General features: G+C 42.0%; 1 protein-coding gene across 1 annotated transcript in view; it reads right to left on the reverse strand.

Moving 5' to 3' along the window:
- Positions 1–1,978: 1,978 nt before the first annotated feature.
- OPHN1 (oligophrenin 1) overlaps positions 1,979–22,942 on the reverse strand; it is a 385,933-nt gene continuing 364,969 nt past the window's right edge. Inside the window, exons 21-25 of the mRNA XM_003272664.4 lie at positions 22,605–22,928; positions 12,421–12,586; positions 11,313–11,363; positions 7,186–7,227; positions 1,979–5,936 (exon numbers count right to left, since the gene is read on the reverse strand). Coding sequence (XP_003272712.1) covers positions 7,194–7,227; positions 11,313–11,363; positions 12,421–12,586; positions 22,605–22,928 — 575 coding nt within the window. The 3' untranslated portion in view covers positions 1,979–5,936; positions 7,186–7,193. The remainder of the gene's footprint in view (positions 5,937–7,185; positions 7,228–11,312; positions 11,364–12,420; positions 12,587–22,604; positions 22,929–22,942) is intronic.

Here is a 22,942-nt window from a genome sequence, read left to right on the forward strand (position 1 = left end):
ATAATCTGTTTTGAAGTAATTGAATCAAAGCAATTAAGAGCTGAGAGTTTGGAGTGTTGCATCTCCTCCCCTAGAGAAGCAGGGAAGCATAGGAGAAATCTGACAACCTAGGGCACAGTCTTATTTCTCAGCTATGTGATCTTGGGCAAGTTATGTCACCTTTCTGAGCCTCATTAAAATGTGGGTAATCATCTTTGCTCTGACTAGATGATATGGCTGTTAAGGTTCAAATGAAGCGATCAGCATGAACATGTGATGGAAACAAAGCACCCAGATGGGAAGCCTATCAGTCCTCCCCACTGTGTGCCCTGCCACTGGAAGCAGGTATCTTGATACTGGTGATCACCCAAAAAAGTAGTGTTGAAAAACCCTTGTGCTAGTAGTACTCTGAGCACCTGTTTTCTGCCCCTGGCTCTGGCGTGTGGCCTTAAGCAAGACCCTTACCCCTCTCAGTATGTTTCTCCATCTCTAATTGATTAGGTTATAGTCAGTGGTCTTTAACTAATGGGCATCAGAATCACCTGCAGATGAGTGGCAGATGCAGGGAGTGGTAGTATTCCTTGTTTTCTAAGTCCCTTTTGCCCCCTCAAAAGACCCAAGTCAGAGGAACTCATGAATTGTTCAAAGTAAAGCTTATTTAGAATACATAAATTGATTCGTCAGCATGTGGTACGAAGCAGCAGCTTGTTCAAAGCAGTTTGGATGCCTTGTTATACTTTAATTAAACTACTGGCCAATTTCAAGCTGGCTACCTAGATCATGCCCCTTCTAGTTCCCTGTGGTTTCCATTCATGTTGCTTTGCCATCACTGTGAACTTTACTCCTGAATTACCCCTTCTTATGTAAACTGAAGGTGTGAAACTAGGGCCAGAAAAAGGCCAGTGGAGTTGCCCATGTTTTCATTACAATGTAGGCTGTGGTATAATTAACATCACAAAATAACAGAATATCAAAGCTGAAAAGATCCTTTGAGAGTACCTGGTTTACAGGCAGAGAATTTGAGGCCTAGAGAGGGAGAGGGATTTGCTCAACATTAAGGGGAGGCAATGATAGCGCTGATTCTGGACCATGAGGGCTCCTGAAAGGATCTCTTCCCATGGCCTCATGTTGTCTTTCCACTGCTTCTACTGCTCAGAGATTTGAAAGCCAAGTACTTTTCAGTCTTCTTATTCCCCAGGCTGGTTTCACTATTCTTTGAGGTGGAGAAACTTTGTCATCAAAGCACATGTATAAAGGAATGCAAAAAAGCAGGCAACTATGACTCAATCTTTGTACCCACTCCCAACATATCAGATCATCCTTATCCACCACTTTTGGTCTTTGTCTCACCAAAAGGACTCCTTCCTCAAGCTGCTTTGCTGTCTCAAATACCTCATATCAGTGTTTCTCACACTTTAATGTGCATAGGAGTCTCTTGGGGATCTTGTGAAAGTACAGATTCTGATTCCAGATGCTGGAGTGGGTTCCGAGAATCTGCATTTCCAGTAGGCTCCCAGGTAACGCTTATGCCAAGGCTGATGACGAACCACATTTTGAGTAGCAAGACTTAAAGATGTTTATCATTCCTATTTCCAAGAATCTTCTCCAGTTACCCTAGGGATTTCTTTTCTTTACTACTGGGGGCTGTGAATTGTATTAGAAATGGAAATGGGAAGGCCTCTGTAGTTTCCAGTTAACCTAGCTGTGTAATCTTGGACAAATTATTTCTCAGCTCCCCAAGCCTCAAGTTTCCTTATCTGTAAAATGGGCCTGTCACCTGTCACAAAATGATGCTGTGAAGCCTGAGGGAACTGCGAGGCCATTGTTCAAAGTAGACTGCAAATGGAGACTCCTAGGTGCAAAAGAACTCCTTACTTAGGTTTCCTTAGATTTGCAGAAGTCAACACAAGCAGTAGGTAGTGAGTGGTTCCATGTACCATCATGCCTCAATGATATGCTCAAAGATTGTTTCCATGACAAAACTGCAGATGGAGGCCACTTATATTAGACAGTCTACATACTTTATTGAAAGTCACATGAATGAGCCCCAGGATCTCATTTGTTCTATTATTTTGATATAGCATATGTCTTTCACACAGGCCATCTTTCTAGCGTTCTACTAATGTCCTTGGCATCAAGAGCTTCATTTCCCCCAGGAAAATGAAGGCTTTTCTTTATCGAAAACTTATCTTTAAGGTATCTTGATTCTCTCTGAAATTTTTTATTATTTCTGATGTTTTTTTCTGAGCTTGTAATGTGTCAAGGCCACTTATCTGCAGCTACCTTAAAAGTAGTGTAATTGATCTACGTTCTCTGAAAAGCAATTTTTTCCTAGTCACAGAACTATTTCTTCTTTTACTACTTTATTTCTTCTAGTTATTACAGAATCAAAGAACTTCTTGAAAAGAGAATACTTTCCCATGATAACCAATTACTTTAGAAATACTCTGCATGACACTATAATTGAAATTAGATGCTAAGTTTTGTCCCTCAGTGGCTGAACACCCCCAACCTTTTAAAAAACAAAAACTTCAAAAATAAAAATTCAATATTTCTTTTTGTAAGCCATCTCTTGATTTTGCTATCACCACAGAAAAATTTGTAGAGATTTAACCCCAATACATCAAGTACTGCAGAGGCACCAAGACCTTTTCTGCTTCTAAAACTGCATTTGTGGATGTCACTAGTCTCTTAGGCTGAAACTGAAACTGCCCATGCTACAACCTTGGCGAAGTATGGAGACACCTGTGAGGACCTTTTTACTTTTTGAAAAATGGCAAGCCAAGGACTTAACAATTACCAACTAAAACACAAATCCTTCACTTCACAAAATAAAATTAGATGATCATCTTAAAAACATTACCAAATGTGTAAGCTGAATATGAAGAGAAAGCCTAAATCAGGAATATCTTCCAGCCCAGTTTGCATTTCCATATAAACTGAACCTGCATCCCCTCCCTCCTTCAAATGTTTGCCTTTCAATATTTTGTTAGGCAGGCAAGAGTCAAGAGTCATGCCAACTCTAGTAATGTGGCCTCTGTTCAAACACCTACCACAGTGTGGCAAAGGGAAAACAGCATGGCCTAAGAGTGGCCTGGATTCAAATCACAGTTCTTTTATTTACTTTCTATGTGCCCTTGGGTTGGTTACTTTAGCCCCCTGGGCCATAATTTCTTTCTCTGTAAAATGAGAAGAATACTTGCATGTATATGAAACACTAAGCACTTAATAAATACGTGCTTAATAAATGTTAGGTTCTTTGTTATCCCTGCCAGTTCATCACTTTCAGTTCATCCATTGCCAGATTCTCTAACTTGCCAGCCAAGGTATGTTGATAATTTCCTATAGCTGCCACTCTTCTATTATCACCCTCTTCCCATAACCTCTGCAGAATGACTACCCATCCATTAAGCCTAGGCCAAGTCAGTCTCATTCTATGATAGCATGCCTTGCCACAGAAGCTTTTTGCACTTTAAGTCAGAGTGCCAAAGGCAGGTGTTGAGATTCATTCTTTGGCACTCTTAAGGTATAGACCAGAGCAAGGGCAGAGCTACTCAGCCACTGCTCCCTGGCCTCCAGGCAGACTGCTGGTCCCCAGCTCTCCAACATAGGCCCTTGATCTGTGTCCCAGGCAACACACAGCAATCTCATGACATTTCTGGGACATATTTTCTACTGGGATCACAGCAGCTTTCTAGGGCTCTCAATAATCTTCCAATGTTTGCATTGGTGATTGTGGTATTTTCCCCCAAGAAAACCGGAGTCAAACCATGTCTCTTTAAAGGGACTGTGGCCCTATTAGCCATGCTTTCATGGCCAAAATCTGCACACCTGTCTGCTTTATTCAGGATAGAGCCGGGAGGCCACAGCCCTGAAACAAGGGCTCAAAAATCACTTCCTAGGTGAGGTCAGTAAGGCCTCACAGAGACTACTGTTGGGGGCAAGCAGCAGGCGAAATGATGGTCACTTGACTCTTTTACTCCTGGTTTCTTAGCAACCTGGCCTTTGAGACTGGGTACAGTGGAGTGAGTTCAATGGGGCCACCTGGATATGCCTTGATTTAGAATGGCATCAAGTTTCCACTCAATTACTTTCAAAAAGGCTCTCGGTGTACTTGGCCTTACATGTTCCTAACTCACCAATAAACCATGTTTGGAATTCAGTCTTGAAAATGACTACTGCCTTTCAGCAGCACTGTTCCAAATGCATCTCTGAGTGGGTTTGCACATGAGTGTGCATGCACTCACTTTCTCTTTATCTAGGTTTCTCTGTCAGTACTATAATCAGTGCACTAACAGGGCCTTGGTAGAAGAGTGCAAGTAGGAAAGCTCTTTCCCTCACACTGGGCAACATTATAATTATACAGACTCTACAGACAAGCTACGGCCCAGGCATCGGCATAGAAACAAGTACTGATGCTCTTTCCAGCAACTTCCCTTCAACAAACAGGAATTAGAAATGTCCATTCCTCAGATTTCTGCCCCATTACACCAATTTTTAGGTCCTTTCCAATAATAGAGATAGCAAATGAAAGGGACCTGGCAAGGGCTTATGTCTTAACATTTTTCACTTGGTGGCAAATATTCAAGAAAAAGGGTAAAAGCCAACCCCCAGAAATGATGGCCACTAAAGCCACAAACCACAAGGTCCCTTGCTAGATAAGTGTGATATAATGGGGAAAAAAAAACTTGCATAGGAGCCTGGGACCTGAGATCTTGTCCTGGTGTGATCACTACCTTGCTCTGCCTCAGTTCCCCCAACTGGAAACTGGGCAGTTAGACTAAATCATTTTGAAAGGCCCTTCCAATCAAGGGCTTATATGGATTGTAAAACGAGTATTTTACTCACGTGCTGTGGTTCTTAACTTTTTTGGGTCACGAGCCCATTTGAAATTTAGCAGAACATTATGGACTATCTCCTCAGAAAGGGCATATTGTCATGGAATTGTGCATACCATCTCGGGGCATCATGGAGTTTCTGAGTCCATGGACACTGGGTTAAGAACTGCTTTTTTCAGGAGATAAAAGGGTTTATGTGCAGAAGGCAAACATGAAGCAACAGTGACAGCTGTCTGGCCTTAATCCACCTTAACAATTTTTTTAGCATTTGACCCCAAAATAGAACTCCTACAGGACCAAACACAGTCTCCTTTTTTAAAAAAGAAATGTGTTCAGCTTTTGTTTGTTTCTTGATTGCTTGACAGGAAGCTGTCAAAAAAAAAAAGGAGAAAGAATAATCCAAATAGACCTAGGCTTTTACATGCAAAACATGCTTTGCAGATTTGTCCTAAGTGGCTGCATGTAACGGCAGGAAGGCCACCTTCCTAAGTCCACATGGAGGGGCTGCGGGGGCATCACTCATCCCACTCATAGCCCTGCAGGAGCAGACAGGCTCTTGGCAACATACTGCAGCACCAGAGCGCCAACACGGCACCAGTGTCCATATCCTCAGTAGGAGACATGTTGAGATTCTCCAATGTTCAGCAAACATTTCTATTCCCTTCCAACCAAGGTAAGCAATGGCCCCAACGCAAGTGGCCTTCAGTTCAAGGTAAGACCCCTGAGATCAGTCTTTAGCCCCAAATCTCTCAGAGTTCAATGGCCCTCTGAGGAAGCAGGAAGTTCAGGGAAGAGTTGAAAACTGAGCTCCCCTCTTCGACTCAGGTAAGTGGATACCTTGGTTTTGGCAGAGTCTGGCTTGAGGGAGTCCAGCTCTTCACAGTGTTATAGGAACTCAAAACAGACCTTCTGAGGGGATGAAGACTGAATACAAAGGAGATATAAACACCTGTCTAGGACATATGCTCCTTATTTTATGGCCTCCCAGAGAGAGTCTGAAAGTGCAAGGCTAGGAAGGAGCTGCTCTTCAACACAAAATGACTCCGCACACAAAGGTTTGAAGAAGAAAGACTCTTTCAGAACCTGGAAAGGGTCCTCTGAGGCCAAGGCTTTTAAAACCTGAAAGAGAAAGAAGAGAGCAGGGAATTAGCGAGGACTGGTCAAGTACTTAACAGCCACTGATCAGTGGGGCTTCTCTCGGTAGGTAGCTAAGCCTGTAATTGGTAGCTCATCTTCTGAGCAACAGCGGATTGCTGGGCAAAGGCTCTTACAAGTCAGATCTCATGAAACAGGCCTAAGATGGTGCTATGACCAGGGCTGGACACTTTGTGCCTTTGACCTCAACTCAAACTCCCCAAAATCTACGTGGAGAAATAGAAGCCTGATACTAGAACCTCTGAGATTTCTTCCCACATCATGCCCACTACCTTTATGGTCATACAATAACTATAAACTTCCTTTTAACAGGGACTTCACCTTCATAGGGGCTGATAAGGAGAAGTTTATCTACCCACAGACCTCTGAGGACTGGCAGTGAAAGGGAAAAAAAGAAGGTTAGGGAGCACATGAAAAGCCAAGCTCCAGATACTTGGATCTCATTTATGTGTGTTATCAGGTCACATCATGCCAGCAATCTGATAGTCAAACAATCAGAACTCCTATGGTAGAGAAAGGAATTTCCCTGACCTCTGAGTCTCCTGTGACCTTTGCAAGTCCCTTATCCCCTCTGAAGTTCAGTTCCTTTATTTGTTGAGTTAGAACACATATTATCCTCCCTTCTCCTGGCATGTGATATGCATCAAATGAAATAATGAATGTGAAAGTGCTTTGCATTGGACAAACATAAAGGACTAAGAATGAAGGTTCAGGTGGGTAAGACTGAAATAATGATTTGGTCTGCAGGAATGAATCCATCTACAGACACTAAGGTAGCCTCTTGGTATCTGTTATAATATCAAAAAGGATGTTCCTGGTTTCCTTAAAGGCCCGAGAGGTGTCAGAGTTAGAAGGTTCCAACCTTCTCATTTTAGAAACTGGGAAACTGAGGCTCAGAGAAGGAAATGTACTTTCCCAAAATGTCACAACCTAGGATTCTTAATAAATTTGATTCAAAGGCAATCTGTAAAAGCGTGCCATAGTTTGGCTAGGAGAAAAAGAAACGAAAGAGGAAGGTTACTTAAAATCACACAAAACCTTGGAATTGAAAGTCACTAAATTTAAGGGTCATGCAGTGATAGGGTAATGAACTGAGGCATAGAAGTGAGTTCCCACCCTTCTGATCTACATGTTATTCCAGTCCTCAAATCAGATCCTGTAATGAAGGCTTACGTGGAACAAGATTCTGTAATCAGGGATGGGGACTACATACCTGTAGCCTCAACTTTCATCTCCAGGAAGTCTGCCTTGAGAACTGTGGATAAAGAAAGACATTTCACTAAGATTCTAGAAATCAGGACTGGAAAGGTAAATTGGGGGAATGGGGGACACTTCCAGGCCAGTGCTAAAGAGGTCATTTGAAAAATGGAGAAGTGATTCAGCCCAGATGTTTCAAAACATTTAGCTCCATGCTTACAGTTGGGGCTCCTTCTCTGGCAGGCTTAAAGAGACGTGAAGACATCTTTCAGGCGCCAGAACAATTCTCTGAGTACCAGACTATGTGAAGCTTGGAGAACCCAGGGAAGCTGGCCGCAGACCACAAACTACATTCTGTGATGATCTCTAACAGGGATAAGGGTGAGGACACAGACAAGTACCATGTGAAAGATGAATCCTCCTTTGCCTAGAAGACCAAACCAACCTTGTCCAGCCTCTTGATGTGCTTGGATTAGTTCTAAATTACCCATGTCTGGCGACAGCTGGGGGATGAGAAAATCTTGGCAAATGAAACCCACTATAGTGTGGCCAGAGCATTGCGTACAACAGCTGGTCCCCAGGGTTATGTCCTCAATCTTATGTTTTTCTCTTCTCTCCAGTCTGTTTACACTTACTCCCTGGAGGGTCTTATTCCCATCCATGGTTTCAATTGCCACCAAATACTAGGGACCTCCCCACAACAGGCTACTATTCATATTGTAGCATATGTGACTAGCCCCACTCCCCAGACTTATATAGTGGCTATACTCATATTTCTACCCCAAAATCTATGTATACGTACATCCAGCTCCAACTGCTAGCCTAAGTTGCAGTTATCCACTGAACATCTCTACATAAGTCTCAAAGTGTCTTTAAAAAATTTGTATAAATTTAACAACTGTGTCTTCAAAATCAGTGTCCAAAATTGAGCTCAGCATCTTTCCCATAAAACCTGCTTCTCCATGATTAATTATTGTACCATCTACTTAAGTGCCCAAGTTAGACTTTTCTCTTTCTCAGTTCATCAATGTTCCATGTTTGAAAATGTAGCAAGGTCTTATTGAGTCTTTCCCAAATCTGTCCCTTCTGTTCCATTCCCACTGAGAATGCCATAGGCCAGGGCTTCCCCAACTCTTGCCAGGACAATTAGTCTCCTTAACTGGTCTCCAGTCTTTACTCTCCCATCTATCTTTCCCACTACCAAAGTGATCTTTTTACAACTTGGTCAGCTCAGAATGTGACTGTCATTCTTGAAATTCTTCCCCCCTTTCTATGACTCATCTGCATATGGACTGCAGTATAAAGACCAAGCACCTTAGTATGTTATACAATGCCTTCATGATCTGGCTCCAATCCATCTTTCTGGTCTCACTCCCAGCTAAGATTCCCTCTTTTCACTCCCACATTCTAGCCACGGTGGAACACTAATAACTTCTGAAACCATAAGCTGTTGGGCCTCTTTGAAATGTCCTCACCTCCTTTATGTTCTTGATGAGCCACTACTCATTTTCTTCTTAGTTATTTATGCTTAAATTGTGTAAGGGAAATGAATAAGGGGGTGATGTCATTCAAACGCTAGGCTATAGTCAGGTATACAAATGGGGACCAAAAAGGGGCAAGACAAAGTTTAAAAAGATCATCATTTTCATTAGAGATAAGAGAAGAACTTAGCAACAATGACCATAGATGGGACTGACTCTTAGCAACAATGACCATAGATAAGACTGACTGGTCTGAGGATCTTGATCAGAGGCCAACCTGTGGAAGCACTGATGCAAGTGGTGGTTACAAGGTGGAGGCCTAGATGGAAGGGATGCTTTCCCTATGTGGATGCTGAGTGGGAGGAGCCTGTGGGTACCCAGGATGGTAGCTCATGACATACTGGAGAGCAAGTGTACCTACTTTGGTCTTACCTACATTCCTGCCAAAATGGAATCTGGGAATAAAGAACAGGATTAAATCTAGGTTCTAGAAGCCCAGACGTAGGCTGGGTAGTGTGATACTCTAGCCTGAAGTGCCTGCTTTGGCCATAGCCCCTGTAGGTTGTGGTTGATCTAGGGCTTCCTCGAGCACTGGCTGACAAAGCCCAGCCCACTGGTAGTGGCTACCAATCTGTTCACACTCTCAACACCAGTTTGGCTATAGCTTCCCTCTTGTAAGTCTACCTGCCTTAAAAGTTCTATTGGACTTTCTTCATGCTTCTTACATATTTCCTTCTCAATGCCTTGGTTTCCTGTCCAAACTTGCAGATCAATAACTCGCCCCACAACATTTTTTCTATCTAGTTCTATTCTTTTTTCAAGCCCCAGCTCATATATCACCTCCTCTAAAAAGCTTTCCTGTAGACATATCCAGTTCATTCCAGTTTACATCATTCTATTTCCTTGTTATTTATTTCTCAAGTGGCTTACTCTAGGTAGGCATAGGCCACCTTATTAAGAATATTTGAGACTCTCTCCGTCTCCCTTTATCCTTTCTTTTTCTTTTCTCAAGAGAGATATTTGACTAAGCTTACTTAAAAAACTTCTGAGGTGAAAACTTTTATCTTCATGCTATCAGTAAGAGAAATCTGGGGCCTTGATCTGACTTTCATCTGCTATGGTAGAATGAATGGTAAATTATTGTCTAAGGAGAATTTGGCCCAGCCTGAGGTTCCAGGTGGCTCACTGACAAGCAGAGCTAGAATGAACTGCTGTGCAGAATCATGTTCTAGTGAGTCAGTTCCCATAGTTTTGACTAGAGGATGGAAAATCTACCCCAACTCCACTGCTGGGAAAGGTATATTGTTCTGCTTTTAATTGACCACCTAGAAGAGTTCTGCTCCTGTCACCTGTTAGGAAGAACAATTTCAAACTCTCTGATAACCAAGAAGGAACAAACACAAAGAGTCCCTGAAGGCTAACCAAATATTTCTCCAGATGTTCTGGTCCAAAGGGTCCTAAATTCCAGGCCTTGGACAGTCTGTACCAGCATTTGAGAAGTTTTAATAACAAACTAATGGAAAAGAAGAAAGGGAGGGAAGGAAAAAACAAAATAAAACAAAAAATCATATTCCCAGGCCCCACTACTAGAGATTCTGTTTTAGTGGGTCTAGAATGAAATCCAGGAATATGTGACTATTTTCTCCATGTTTCCAGGTGACTTAGATGTGCAGCCAGTTTGAGAACCACTGCCTAAGTCCAATGTTTACCTTTGAAATGGGGGCCCTAAGGCTGTTTATGTTAGAGTGTAATATTCTACATATCCCTGTCAGCTGCCCTTTGAGTATATAATGGAATATAAGTAAGTAAACTAACAAAAAAATAGAGCCACATTGGGTGTAAAGTCTTTGAGATACTGCTTGGTGTGTGTTCACATACATATGCACACACAAGTGTGCACATACATATGTGCTTGTGAGAGAGAAAAGAGAAAGATGAGCAGAGAGAGAGATGAAGAAATGGAGAGGCAAAGAGACAACAGATACAAAGAGACACAGGAAGAGAAAAACAGAGATATATAGAGTGACATGAACAAAGAAACAGGCAGATAAAGACAACTATGGGGACACAGGCAAAGAAACACAGACAGACAGAAAGAGATTGAGAATGACAGAGACACTGGCTGGGTGCGGTGGCTCACGCCTGTAATCCCAGCACTTTGGGAGACTGAGTCGGATGGATCACCTGAGGTCAGGAGTTCGATACCAGCCTGGCCAACATGGCAAAACCCTGTCTCTACTGAAAATACAAAAATTAGCTGGGCATGATGGCACGCACCTGTAGTCCCAGCTACTAGGGAGGCTGAGGTGGGAGGATCACTTGAACTCGGGAGGTGGAGGTTGCAGTGAGCCAAGATCGTGCCACTGCACTCCAGCCTGGGCAACAGAGTGAGACACCATCTCAAAAAAAAAATAAATAAAAAAAAAAGGACAGAGACACCAAGTGAGAAAAAGAATATGAGAGAGACAAATAGACACACAGGTGAACAGGTGAGAGACAGATAGAGATGGAGAGACAGAGTTGGGGGAGAGAAAGTGACAGACAGAGACAGAGCTGTAGAGAAACAAAAAAAGAGAGAATGTTAGAGTGAGCACAATTGCATGCTAAGGATGCAGTTATTAAAAGGCGATTTGGTTTCTCTTTTGTCACCTCCATCTCTTACCTTCCTGTTTTCCGGGAAGCTGTTTCAAAAAACCTGGTCCTGGAAGCCACCCTGCAAACAGAAGCCAACCAAGTCCCATAAGTTGCTTTGGTATACACGTGAGAACCAATGGCCAACAGAAAGGACAGGAGACTCTGAACCAGATGGGACACCAATGCCAGCCCCTGCCTTTGCTGGCAAAGGCCCTACACATCCAAACGTGAAATGGCCCAGAGCCCATATGCACCCCTAAGGCCATAGCTGACACTCTTTATCCCCATTGCTTCAGAATGGTCTGAGTATGTTGCTGAGTCAGGCTCTTCTTGGGGGAAATAAATGAAACCAGTCTTGATTTCGAAGTATAATTGTTGGCTTTTTGTAAATATACTGAGCTAATTAGTCAAAGCTGTGGAGGCTTTGTTCTTCTTTTTCTCCAACTTTACAATTATGGAAAACAAGAAACACAAGAAAAAGGAAGACCAGGAGGTAGTATACTGAGAACGGTCCCAGTCAATAAAGAGAGGACAGGCAAGCGCATTGTGGCCAAGCAAAGCTGGTCCCTGAGCACTGCTGTGGTCCCACCCTAGCTGCTCCTTCCCTGGTTCCTTGGCTTGCGGCCCAGCCTCAGGAAGGCCTGTTGCACATCAGCTCAGCTCCCACCCTGTAAGAGGCTCTCTGGAGAACCAAAGTCATTCTGAAAAAAAAATTTTAAATCATACCCTTTGCTTAAAATAAAAGCCTCAAGCATAAGTACAATGAACGAACCTGTTCATTAAATTACTTTTAAAACCAGTAGAAATAACAAGAAAATTTTTTTTCTAAATGTCCTGAGCCAAGGAAGCTAAAATCAGAAGGTAATAATATCACCATACAGAGATAAAGGAAGCTAAGAAAAATGGGTCTCCTAGCAGGTACTAAGAATCAAAGGTTTCAGCTTTAGAGAAATCCCTCAGCTTTGAGCATTGAGTGGAATACTCCCAACAGGGCTGGCCTATGATATTTCCCTAGACTATAAAGTGAAGGATGCCCCAGGGTTGTGCACTGTATACCCTTAATATGGTGATCCTGAAAGCATTCCTAGTAGCCTAGGACAGGCCTTCAGTCAAGTTTGAGGTACAACCCTACTTACACAGATGATGTGATTTCCCCCGCATTGCCAGCCACAATATCTGGCTTTGGTTCTGGCTTTTGGGGAGTAGCTGCCCGGCAGGGAGGATCTGGGGGCCTCACTGGGGGGCGGATGATGGTTGGCTTTTCTCCTGGAGGCCGCACTTTGCTGAAACTGTCAGCATCCCCTGGAAGAGAAAATGATACCAGGAACTTGGATGGTTAGCCAAACAGAACACTACTCATGAGCAGGCACCCAATAAGAGAGTTACCTGGGCCAGCTTCCTTGGCCTCCATTTCTTCTTGGTGACTAACAACTCTGGCTATTTTTTTTTTTTTTTTGTAATTTTTCTGGCAACTGTCCCTTCAGAAAGTCTATATTTGAACCCCAGCTCTGGAGTTTCAGATATCTTGGGTGTGTCATATCCATTCCCTAAGTCTCAGTTTCCCCAGCTATATAATAAAGATCCACATATATTATCTTACAGAGATAGTGGGAGGATTAAATCAGGTACTAATATGTTTAGTGCAGGGCCAGGTACATAGTAGGTGCTTACTAAATGTCTGATGATGATGAATTTGAATTGCTTAAATTCATCATCACTGAAATCCAGGTCCTTTTCACTTAGGCCTTGACTATTATAGTTGTCTTCTAACTCACTTTCCTGCCTCTGTGTCTTTAGTTTCCTTGTCAGTTAGTACAAAATAAATATAAATACTTTTTAAATAAGATGGTTCTAGTAGGACTATAGTGAAACAGGTAAACTCACACATTGCTGGTGGCAATGTGAACTGGGCTTATTTTATCTAGAGGGCATCAAGGATTCTGGAACAATGTGGATGAAATACAAAATCATACATATGAGACGGTTCATACTCGTTGATCCAGTAATTCTGCTTTTGGGAACACGCCCAAATGGACTAATACAAGAGGCAAAAAAAAAAAAAAAACACTTAAGAAAAAGCAATTGGCACAAAAACATGTATCTTATCAGAAAAAAAAATCAGACCTAACTATAAAGACTAAACAAACAATTCAATTCATACAAGCGTTTAACCAATACATATTATGTGTGAACTGCCAAAACTTTAGACCAGGTCAAAACAAAAACAGGCATACAAAATAATATCAAGTGAAAAAAAAGTCCACAGAAAGTGCTCATGGCCTGATGAAGACCATACTGAAATAGACATGTACATAACTATGCAAGGGTGTTAGTGGATCTTGATATTCATCCATTTTTTTCTACAAAAATATTTACAGTAAATGTAAAAACATACTAAATTGAATCTACATAATACAACTATAAAATTTAATTTAAGTATTTTTACACTGTTTTTCTGCTCTTTAAAGACTTTCCCAACAGCTCTAAAATGTAGAAGATAAAAGTTTAAACTCCTTCACAGAAAATCAAGGCCCTCCTTGAGCTGGTCCCGTATTATTGTCCCAAGCACTAACCCTGGATTTTAACTATCAGTTCTACTCTAATCAAACTGGTCTGCCTACTGCCCCATTAAGGCAAACCCTTGACTCTTACTTCTAAGTGAGACAGAGTCTGGAGTTTTGTAGACCTGGCTTTCAGACCTTGTTCTGCTGCTTCCAAGTTGTAGGACCCTAGACAGGTACTTCACCTCTATGACTGTAAATTTCCTCATCTGCGAAATGAGTATAAAAACCCCTCCTCTTCATGCAGCCAACAGACACATGAAAAAATGTTCATCATCACTGGCCATCAGAGAAATGCAAATCAAAACCACAATGAAATACCATCTCACACCGTTAGAATGGTGATCATTAAAAATTCAGGAAACAACAGGTGCTAGAGAGGATGTGGAGAAATAGGAACACTTTTACACTGTTGGTGGGACTGTAAACTAGTTCAACCATTGTGGAAGTCAGTGTGGCGATTCCTCAAGGATCTAGAACTAGAAATACTATTTGACCCAGCCATCCCATTACTGGGTATATACCCAAAGGATTATAAATCATGCTACTATAAAGACACATGCACACATATGTTTACTGCGGCACTATTCACAATAGCGAAGACTTGGAACCAACCCAAATGTCCATCAATGATAGACTGGATTAAGAAAATGTGGCACATATGCACCATGGAATACTATGCAGCCATAAAAAAGGATGAGTTCTTGTCCTTTGTAGGGACATGGATGAAGCTGGAAACCATCATTCTGAGCAAACTATCGCAAGGACAGAAAACCAAACACTGCACATTCTCACTCATAGGTGGGAATTGTACAATGAGAACACTTGGACACAGGAAGGGGAACATTGCACACCGGGACCTGTCATGGGGTGGAAGGAGGTGGGAGGGATAGCATTAGGAGATATACCTAATGTAAATGATGAGTTAATGGGTGCAGCACACAATATGGCACACGTATACATATGTAACAAACCTGCACGTTGTACACATGTACTTTAGAACTTAAAGTATAATTTAAAAAAGAAAGAAAAAAAACCCCTCCTCACAAGGTGATTTTAAGGACTCAATTAGATGACCTATAGACAATGCCTAGTATACAGCAGAGGTAAGTAAGTGTCAGACTCTGTCCTGCTTCTTGCCCTGTATGTGTCTCTATTTTTATGTCTCCTGTGTATTATAACCATTCCTCAAGACCCAGCTAAAATCTCAACCCTCTGAACACCCTAGTAGGTATATGTAATTTACATCCATGTAAATGTTCATGAAGTTCTTATATATTAATATGTATGTTTTTTTAAAAAATTCATCCATCTAGCCATTCTGGTGAGCAAGATATATATGTAAAGAAATAATGTTAATACAGTGTGATTGGTGTTCTAATTAAGGAAGAAACAAAACACTATTCATGTGCACACATATGAATTGTCTCTCCATTTAGTCTGTATCTTACATTCTGGACATGTCATTCCCCTTAACACCAGACTGGGTATACAGAATTGCTGCAGAAAAAATTAACCAAAATGATAATAATAATAATAATAATAATAACAACAATATAATCCAATTTTTCTAATGTACTTTATACTATTCAAAGCACTCTCCCAGACGATAACTGCTTAATGTTTACAATAAGCTTGAGAGAGATGAATAAATAGGTCTTATTATCCCCATTTTACAGAGAAGGAAACTGAGGTTCAGAAAAGTAAACTGATTCATCCACAACCATAGGTTAAATGGTAGAGTGAGGACTGAAACCCATACCTCCTGTTTTCCACATCCACTGCCTTTCCAGTTGTCTGCTGTTTTGTTATCATTGGTAATATAAAAATTATAAATTATAATAATAATAGTAATGGTAATACAATAGTACTGGCAAAATGTTTTTTAGCTAACCCTTATTGAACAGTTGTTCTGTTCCAGTGCTTTATGCACATTTTCTCATTCAACATTGGCCATAATCTTGCAAGACAGAAAGTATTATCTCCAGTCTACAGTTGAGGAAACAGAGACTCAGAGATGAGAAGTAACTTCATAGTTGATCAGTCCATCTAATTTCTGAAACCTATGTAGTCCCAACTACCACTGTTCTTCAACCCTAGTGAAACATTAGAAACATGTAAGGAGCTTTAAAATTGTAAAGTACCTGGACCCCACCCTCATACATCCTAGTTTTATTGATTAGGATGGATCCTGAGCACGGTTATTTTTTAAAGCTCCCCAAGTGATGCTATGTGCAGCCAAGATTGAGGACCATTAGGCCATATGATGTTGCTTCCTCACTGCACCCCACAGAGTAGCAGAGCTGAGAGTGCTGTCCCATTTCCACTGGTTACTGCTGGGAGGCGGAGTTGTGGGGGGGGCAAGGCGGTAATTGTAAAGAAATGATATGCTGGACTGTCAGAGCTGGAAAATATGTCTACCTGAAACCATGCCCATTCCAGAGCTGTCAATTTCCTTGATGAGTGAACCAGATGACATCCCTAAAATATGAACCCTATTCATTCCCAAGTTATAGCCACATCCTAATGAACATGAACCTAGGGGCCTTGGAAAACAAACATCATTAACCTCATTTCCTCTTGGGCCCTTTATTGCTACCTCCAAATGATTATTCATTACAAGTCAAGCTTTGAGGTAGTAGCAAAGGATTTTCTTGGCTGAAGACCCCGATGTTGTTCTCTCTTGCCTCTAATGTGTCTCAGTCACAGTTAAGCCACAGTATCAAACTGGTGAGGCAGAAAGGGGAGAGTCATGTAACTGGTAGTCAAGAAACCTGGATTCTATGCTTAATACTATAACTTTCTGCGTGACCTTCAGTGGATCATTTCTTTACCAGTATAACATGGGGATTGGACTGTTTTCCAGATGAATGAGCCAATGGTCTAAAAGTCTATAAGCCTCTATCTCTCCCAGCTGACTTTTTATTTGTTTTAAATATACTTTAAGTTCTAGGGTACATGTGCACAATGTGCAGGCTTGTTACATAGGCTCATTACATGTGCCATGCTGGCCTGCTGCACTGACTTAAATGTTAGACCCAGCTGACTTTTATAGGCTGTTTTTGAAGTACTCTACATGTACTTAACCTGCTTTAAAATAATTAATCCCTCTGTCTCTCTCTTTTTCTCTCTCTGAAACCTAAATTGAACGGTATTCAATATGGGAGTTTTGTGAGGGCTTTTGTGCCCAACCCTACACTCTAACACACACACACACACAAAGGTACACAAATGACCCCTGCCCTCCAGGAGCTCAAAACTGAGTTGGGGATATAAGTCATATTCATGGGAAATAAGTGTGAATACTATAAATCAGCATCCACATCAGAGGGCCAATCTTGGGTGCCAAAATACATGAATCAAGGGAGAGCTAACTGGGGTAGGATTGTCAGAAGGCTTCATGGACAGAATGAGACTTGAGTTAGACCTTGAGGTTAGTTCGCCTCTTCCTAGGTGTTTGGCATGGTAGGGACAGGTCGTGGGTTGAAAATATAGCTCTGAACTCTTTTATGCCGTCTACATTTTAGGCTTGAGGCTTCTCAAAGGGCCTCGTATACAGAAGAGTAGACACCCCATCTTCCATGTCTGCCATTTCCTAAGAGGTTGTTACCTAGTAATACTACCACTTCTTAAGCCTCTATTATTTTACCAGATTCTTTGTATACCTAATCTAATTTAATCCATGCAAAATCCTTGCCTTCAGTGGTGGTATTGTCCCCACTTACAGTTGAGAAAACTGGCTCAAAGAAGTAACGCTGACCTAACTAAGATCAAGTAGCTAGTAATAGTCTCCTATGAAAGCAAAACAACTGCTATCATTTATTGAGTACTCTTGATGTGCTAGGCATGTAGAGGACTCATTTTGTTGTTATAGCAATCCTATGGGCACAAATATTATCCTCATTATACAAATGAGAAAACTAAGGTTCAGAGAAGTTGTAACCTGCCCAAAGTCCCACAGCTAGGAAGAGGCAGAGCCAGGATTCAAACTCACATCTGGAAGATTCAGGAGCCTGAGCTTTTAACCACTAAGTCTCTTGAGCCTATAGTCTTTCCACCAAGCTGTACTTCTTTTTAATGTCTTTTCAACCTTGGTTTGAAACCTGGCTTTTACTACAAACTTGATCTCCTTCTCAAGCCCAACCTGTTCCCTCTCCCTCTAATCTCTGTCAAATGACCATAACCAAAGGATCTTAACATTTGCAGAGTTCTTGGGACCTGATGGTCATCACTATTCAACCTTAGCAACTTTTTTCCACCTTTCCTTATACTCCTCTATACCCAACCTGAAGGCACAGAGTAGGAGGAGGTTGATTCCTCTTGTAGATTCCCCCAGTCTCCTAGAATTATCTCTTTTTTTCTATGACACTCCTCCATGCTCACCTTAAAGCCTTCCTGCCTCCTTAGCCATTATTTATCCTTATAAAACAATTTGGCATTAGGCTCCAAGAAAAGTAGAGAATAAAAACCAAACAGTAGATTATTAAAGCATAAGTCCAAACAAGAAAATGTGGATAATGGCCAGCAACACCCATTACTGCAAGAGCAAGTCTGTTCCTAATACTTTTAGAGTAGATGCAAATGCCACTCACAGCATTAGTCACCTCAGTGGAGAATTGATGGCTCTGTGACTGAGCAAGGCCTTACAAGCCCAAAAGCATGCCACCAGATGCAATCTTTCCTTTCCAGCCAAGACAGAGGAAAGGAGCTAAGAAGGGCCCCTCAACCCGTATGTCATAAAGTCCCAGTCCATGGTGTGCTCTTCACTTTCATCTCAATACCTCAGGTAGAATGAAGGTCTCCTTGCTCCATGCTCCTACTAGAATTTCTTCTCAGCCCTACTAGAACATGGATCACATTGGCTGGGACTGACTGCTTGCATGCCAGCATCACCACGAACCTTTGGAAGGCAGAGACAATGGCTTTTCATCTTTGTCTCTCCCTTTGCATATGATTATGCCTGATTAAATAAACAAACATATGTAAAGTAGATGGGATATAGCCCTCCTCCCTCTTCATTACCCAAAGGAAAGTCTAAATCCCTTTGTGGTAGCTACATGCCTGCCCTTTGCAAAGCCAGGACACGTAAGAGGCAGTAAACTCAAATGAAGGCAGAAAAAAATAGGCTTGTATAATTTTGTACCCCCCAAAAGTAAGTGGTCCTTAGAAACACAGAAAGGAGAAGATGGCCAACGCAGCTGAGGAAATATGGCATAAAGAAAAAGAGTCCCAATCTTGAACCCAAGAAGCTGAGGTCAAACCCCATCTCTACAGCTTACAACCTAGGTAACTCTGAGCAAGTTGTTTTGTGTCTGTGAGCCTCTGTTTCTCCATCTATAAAAAGGGGAGGGTAAATCATACCTCACAAGGCCTATCACAATGATTAGATGCAACAGAAGAGTGAAAGTATCAAGCCCATGTCTGAAACAGAAAAGGATCCTTGATAAAATTCCATCAGCAAACACTATTGATTCTTAATTTAAAGTTGACTGTCAAGGAAAAAAGCAATTTAACATGCACCATGCTTTTGTTATTTTTAATTGCTGAGAAAAAATGTGAAGAATGTTAAGGCCACTCAAATGTTAAGTCAATGCAAGGGGTGAAGATGGGGTCAGGACTGTGGCACAGTTGGCTCACTAATGCAATGGAGCCTGCGTACTGATTCTCAGGATGGCAGGCAAAGTCCTAAACAACAGAGCTGAAATGGGGTGACAACTGCAAGGTACAGACTGGGCTGGCTGAGGTAACAGTTCCCTCCCTCTAATACTGCCATTCAGGCTACTGGCCAGTACCAGGAGCAAACAACTATCAGTTATAGCACAGGGTCAGAGCTGTGTGCAGCTTTTGCTTAACCGATAACTCTTCAGACGCCAGGGAATCTACTAGGAGAAGCAGCCAGAATCAGGAGGGGAGCAAGGAGGAAGTAAGAAGCGAACAGATAGTGTAGGTTAGGTTCAAAGAGGCAACTGTACCAGAGGTTTGGGGGGTTCTCCACCGAGGCCAAAACCACCTCAGTTCTGCTTTCTGTAGCCAAAGCTGGAAGCATGGGGTTTTGAAAAAAAGCTGCATCATGCCAGCCTGTTGCTAACTGAAAGCAGAAAATGAAGCCAGGCAAAGCTGAGGCCCAGATTTAGATAGTTAGGCTGATACTGAACAAGTCAGATCAGTACTTACATTAACTGAGACCATTAGATCAGAGTAGCTGCCGCCAGCAGCCCAGGGTAGGACTGGAGGAAGGGGGAAGAGGGGAATGCCACTGGGATTGAACTTTGCAGGAGGGAGGGAAGGAGGGCTGAGTTACTGTGTGCGCTGAGCTGATAGAATCTGGCCAATCTCAAGGCTTGGCAACAGACAAGACAAATTTTACTGTGATGAGTATAAACTGAGTTACCCAACCTTCTACCCAGATTGATAGAAAGGTCACAACATGACTTAAAAACAGAAGCAGAGGTCTACATTAAAGTTTTCCTTTTCTTGACTATGTCCCAGAAGAGCCAAGTCATAGTGAGAAGAGGGACAGGGGAGGGAAATCGATATCATATTTTGAATGCTGATTATGCGCCAGATATTTTGTTATTCCTTTTAATCCTAGCTTTTATAATTCTATCAGGTGAACTGTTTTCTCATTTTACATATCTGAAAACCAAGGTGCAAACAGCTTAAATAAATTAACTGTGATCGCATGAGTGATCACATCAGCATCAGTGGATCAAACCAGAGCATTCAGAGTCAAGTACTTGTGGAAACTGTACTAGACTTGTAGAAATTGTACTGGACCCCCTCCCATCCCCACACGGAACAGCTTTCACTAAATTGTGCTCTGAGACAATGCCATTGGTTCATACTGAGGTTGTTATATGAAATAATCCATGGAAGAAATTTTTCCCTGGCCTCAAAACCAAAAAAGTTATGGTTTACCTGAACAACTGGCTTGTTTTTACCTTAGGAACTTAGTTATATAACCGTTGGTTTCTCTCTTTTTGTTTTCTCTAGAAAGTTTGGAACCAAATCTATGACACTGCTCCACCAAGTGTTTAAGGATTCATGGCAAACATTTTGTATACTAACTCCATTCCTGCCATTTCCTTGCTATACTACCTTCCCCCAACCTCCCAATTCCCATTCTGGGCCTCATGTTTTCTTATCAGTACTCTAGAATCTAAGGTAAAGGCCAGCAAACTTTTTCTGTAAAGTGTCAGACAGTTAATATTTTAGGCTGTGCAGGCCACAAAGTCTTTGTTGCTACTACTCAATTCTGCTGTTGTGGCATGAAAGCAGCCATAGACAACATGTAAATGAAGGGGTGTATTTATGTTTATGGACAAAGTTTGAATTTCACAACATTTTCATGTCAAAAAATATTATTTCCTCTTTAATTCCAAACATTTAAAAATGTAAAAAAGAATTCTCAGCTTACAGGCTATATAAAAAGAGGCAGTGCAGTGGGCCCAATCGGGTCCACAGGCCATAGTCTGCCAAGCTCTCTCATCTAAACCTCAAGAGGACAGGGACTTCATAAGTCTTATTCATTCCTGTCTTCAGCATGTAGAATGGGGCCAGGTACACAGTCAGTACTCAATAAATATTTGTCAAATAAATTATTCTTAACCATTTTTTCAGGTTTTACATTTTGCTATATTGTGAAAGTCCTTAAAGCTACAAAGTAAAAGAGCTAGGATTTAGATCCAAGCCTTTCTGATACTCAAATCCTTATTTTGTCCATTATATCTTACTATCTTCATAGAACTGTGTCCCCTAAAACTCCCCTCTGGATTAGCCCCAGTCTCTCAACATGAGTCTCAACATGCAATAGTTAATTAAATTTGCTGAAGTGAGCCACACCTTGAATTTGCAATAATTTCAAAAGTCCAGAGTTTGGCAGAAGTTGTGCCCCTTTGTCCCTATTTCTCCCAAACTGGAAAGGGAGAATGAGAAAACAAGGGTTCACAGATTCACAGCTTCTTATAGGAAGGTAAAGTGATAGTTCTGCCTCAGTGGAAAGAACGCAGACTTTGGTGCCTGTGAGACATGGTAAGATTTAGATCTCAGCTCTGCCAGTTACTAGCTGTGAATCTTTGGCAAGTCACTTATCTACAGCAGCCTCCATTTCCTAATTAAAAAAAAAAAAAACAAGAATAATACATTCTTGGCCAGGTGTGGTGGCTCACGCCTGTAATCCCAGCACTTTGGGAGGCCAAGGCAGGTGGATCACCTGAGGTCGAGAGTTTGAGACCAGCCTGGCTAACATGGCAAAACCCTGTCTCTACTAAAAATACAAAAATTAGCCGGGCATGGTGGCGAGTGCCTGTAGTCCCAGCTACTCAGGAGGCTGAGGCAGAGGAATCACTTGAACCTGGGAGGCAGAGGCTGCAGTGAGCTGAGATCACATCACTGCACTCCAGCCTGGGCGACAGAGTGAGACTCCGTCTAAAAAAAAAAAAAAAAAAATTAAGAATAATACATTCTTTACAGTGGGATTGTGAGGATAAGAAATAGTATATCAGCAATTAGTACCGTGCCAGGCACATAACACTTGGGATATAGAGGTCAACAAAAGAGGTAAAACATCCCAGCCCTCATGGAGCTTACATTCTAGTGATTATTGTGACTGATTATTGTGATCTTGCCCACCGTTCCAATATTAGTGGTAGTAAACTGGAACAGATTTCCACTTAAATATATCTCCAAACTCAGAAGGATCTCAAGGTGAAAAGTAGTTAGGTTCAGCTCTGGCTCCCATGGGATTCCCAAGCACTTACCCTCCTTGTGGTGGGCCAGGGGCCGGGGAGCTGGTCTCTTTATGTGGAAGGAGGGGGTCTTGGTGGGCCCAGAGCCTGGCATGGGTCCATTGGTGGCCTTTGGGGTAATCTTGGTCCCTCCATCCTGCAGCCTAGACACCAACTTCCCCACGTCCACCTCTGGGCAGGGCTCCAACTTGCCATCCGAAATAGGCCTGCTTGGGGACTTCCTCCCAGGATCAGTTTCCCCACTCCTCTGAATAGGTAGTTTGGGGTGTTGTGGTGGCTTGGGGGGTTCTATGCTGCTGGTGATAGTACCATTCGGTGTTTGATGTTGGACTTCATCTGGGAAAAGTTGG

Source organism: Nomascus leucogenys, chromosome X (genome assembly GCF_006542625.1).
Source record: "Nomascus leucogenys isolate Asia chromosome X, Asia_NLE_v1, whole genome shotgun sequence".
Taxonomy (NCBI): Eukaryota; Metazoa; Chordata; class Mammalia; order Primates; family Hylobatidae; genus Nomascus; species Nomascus leucogenys.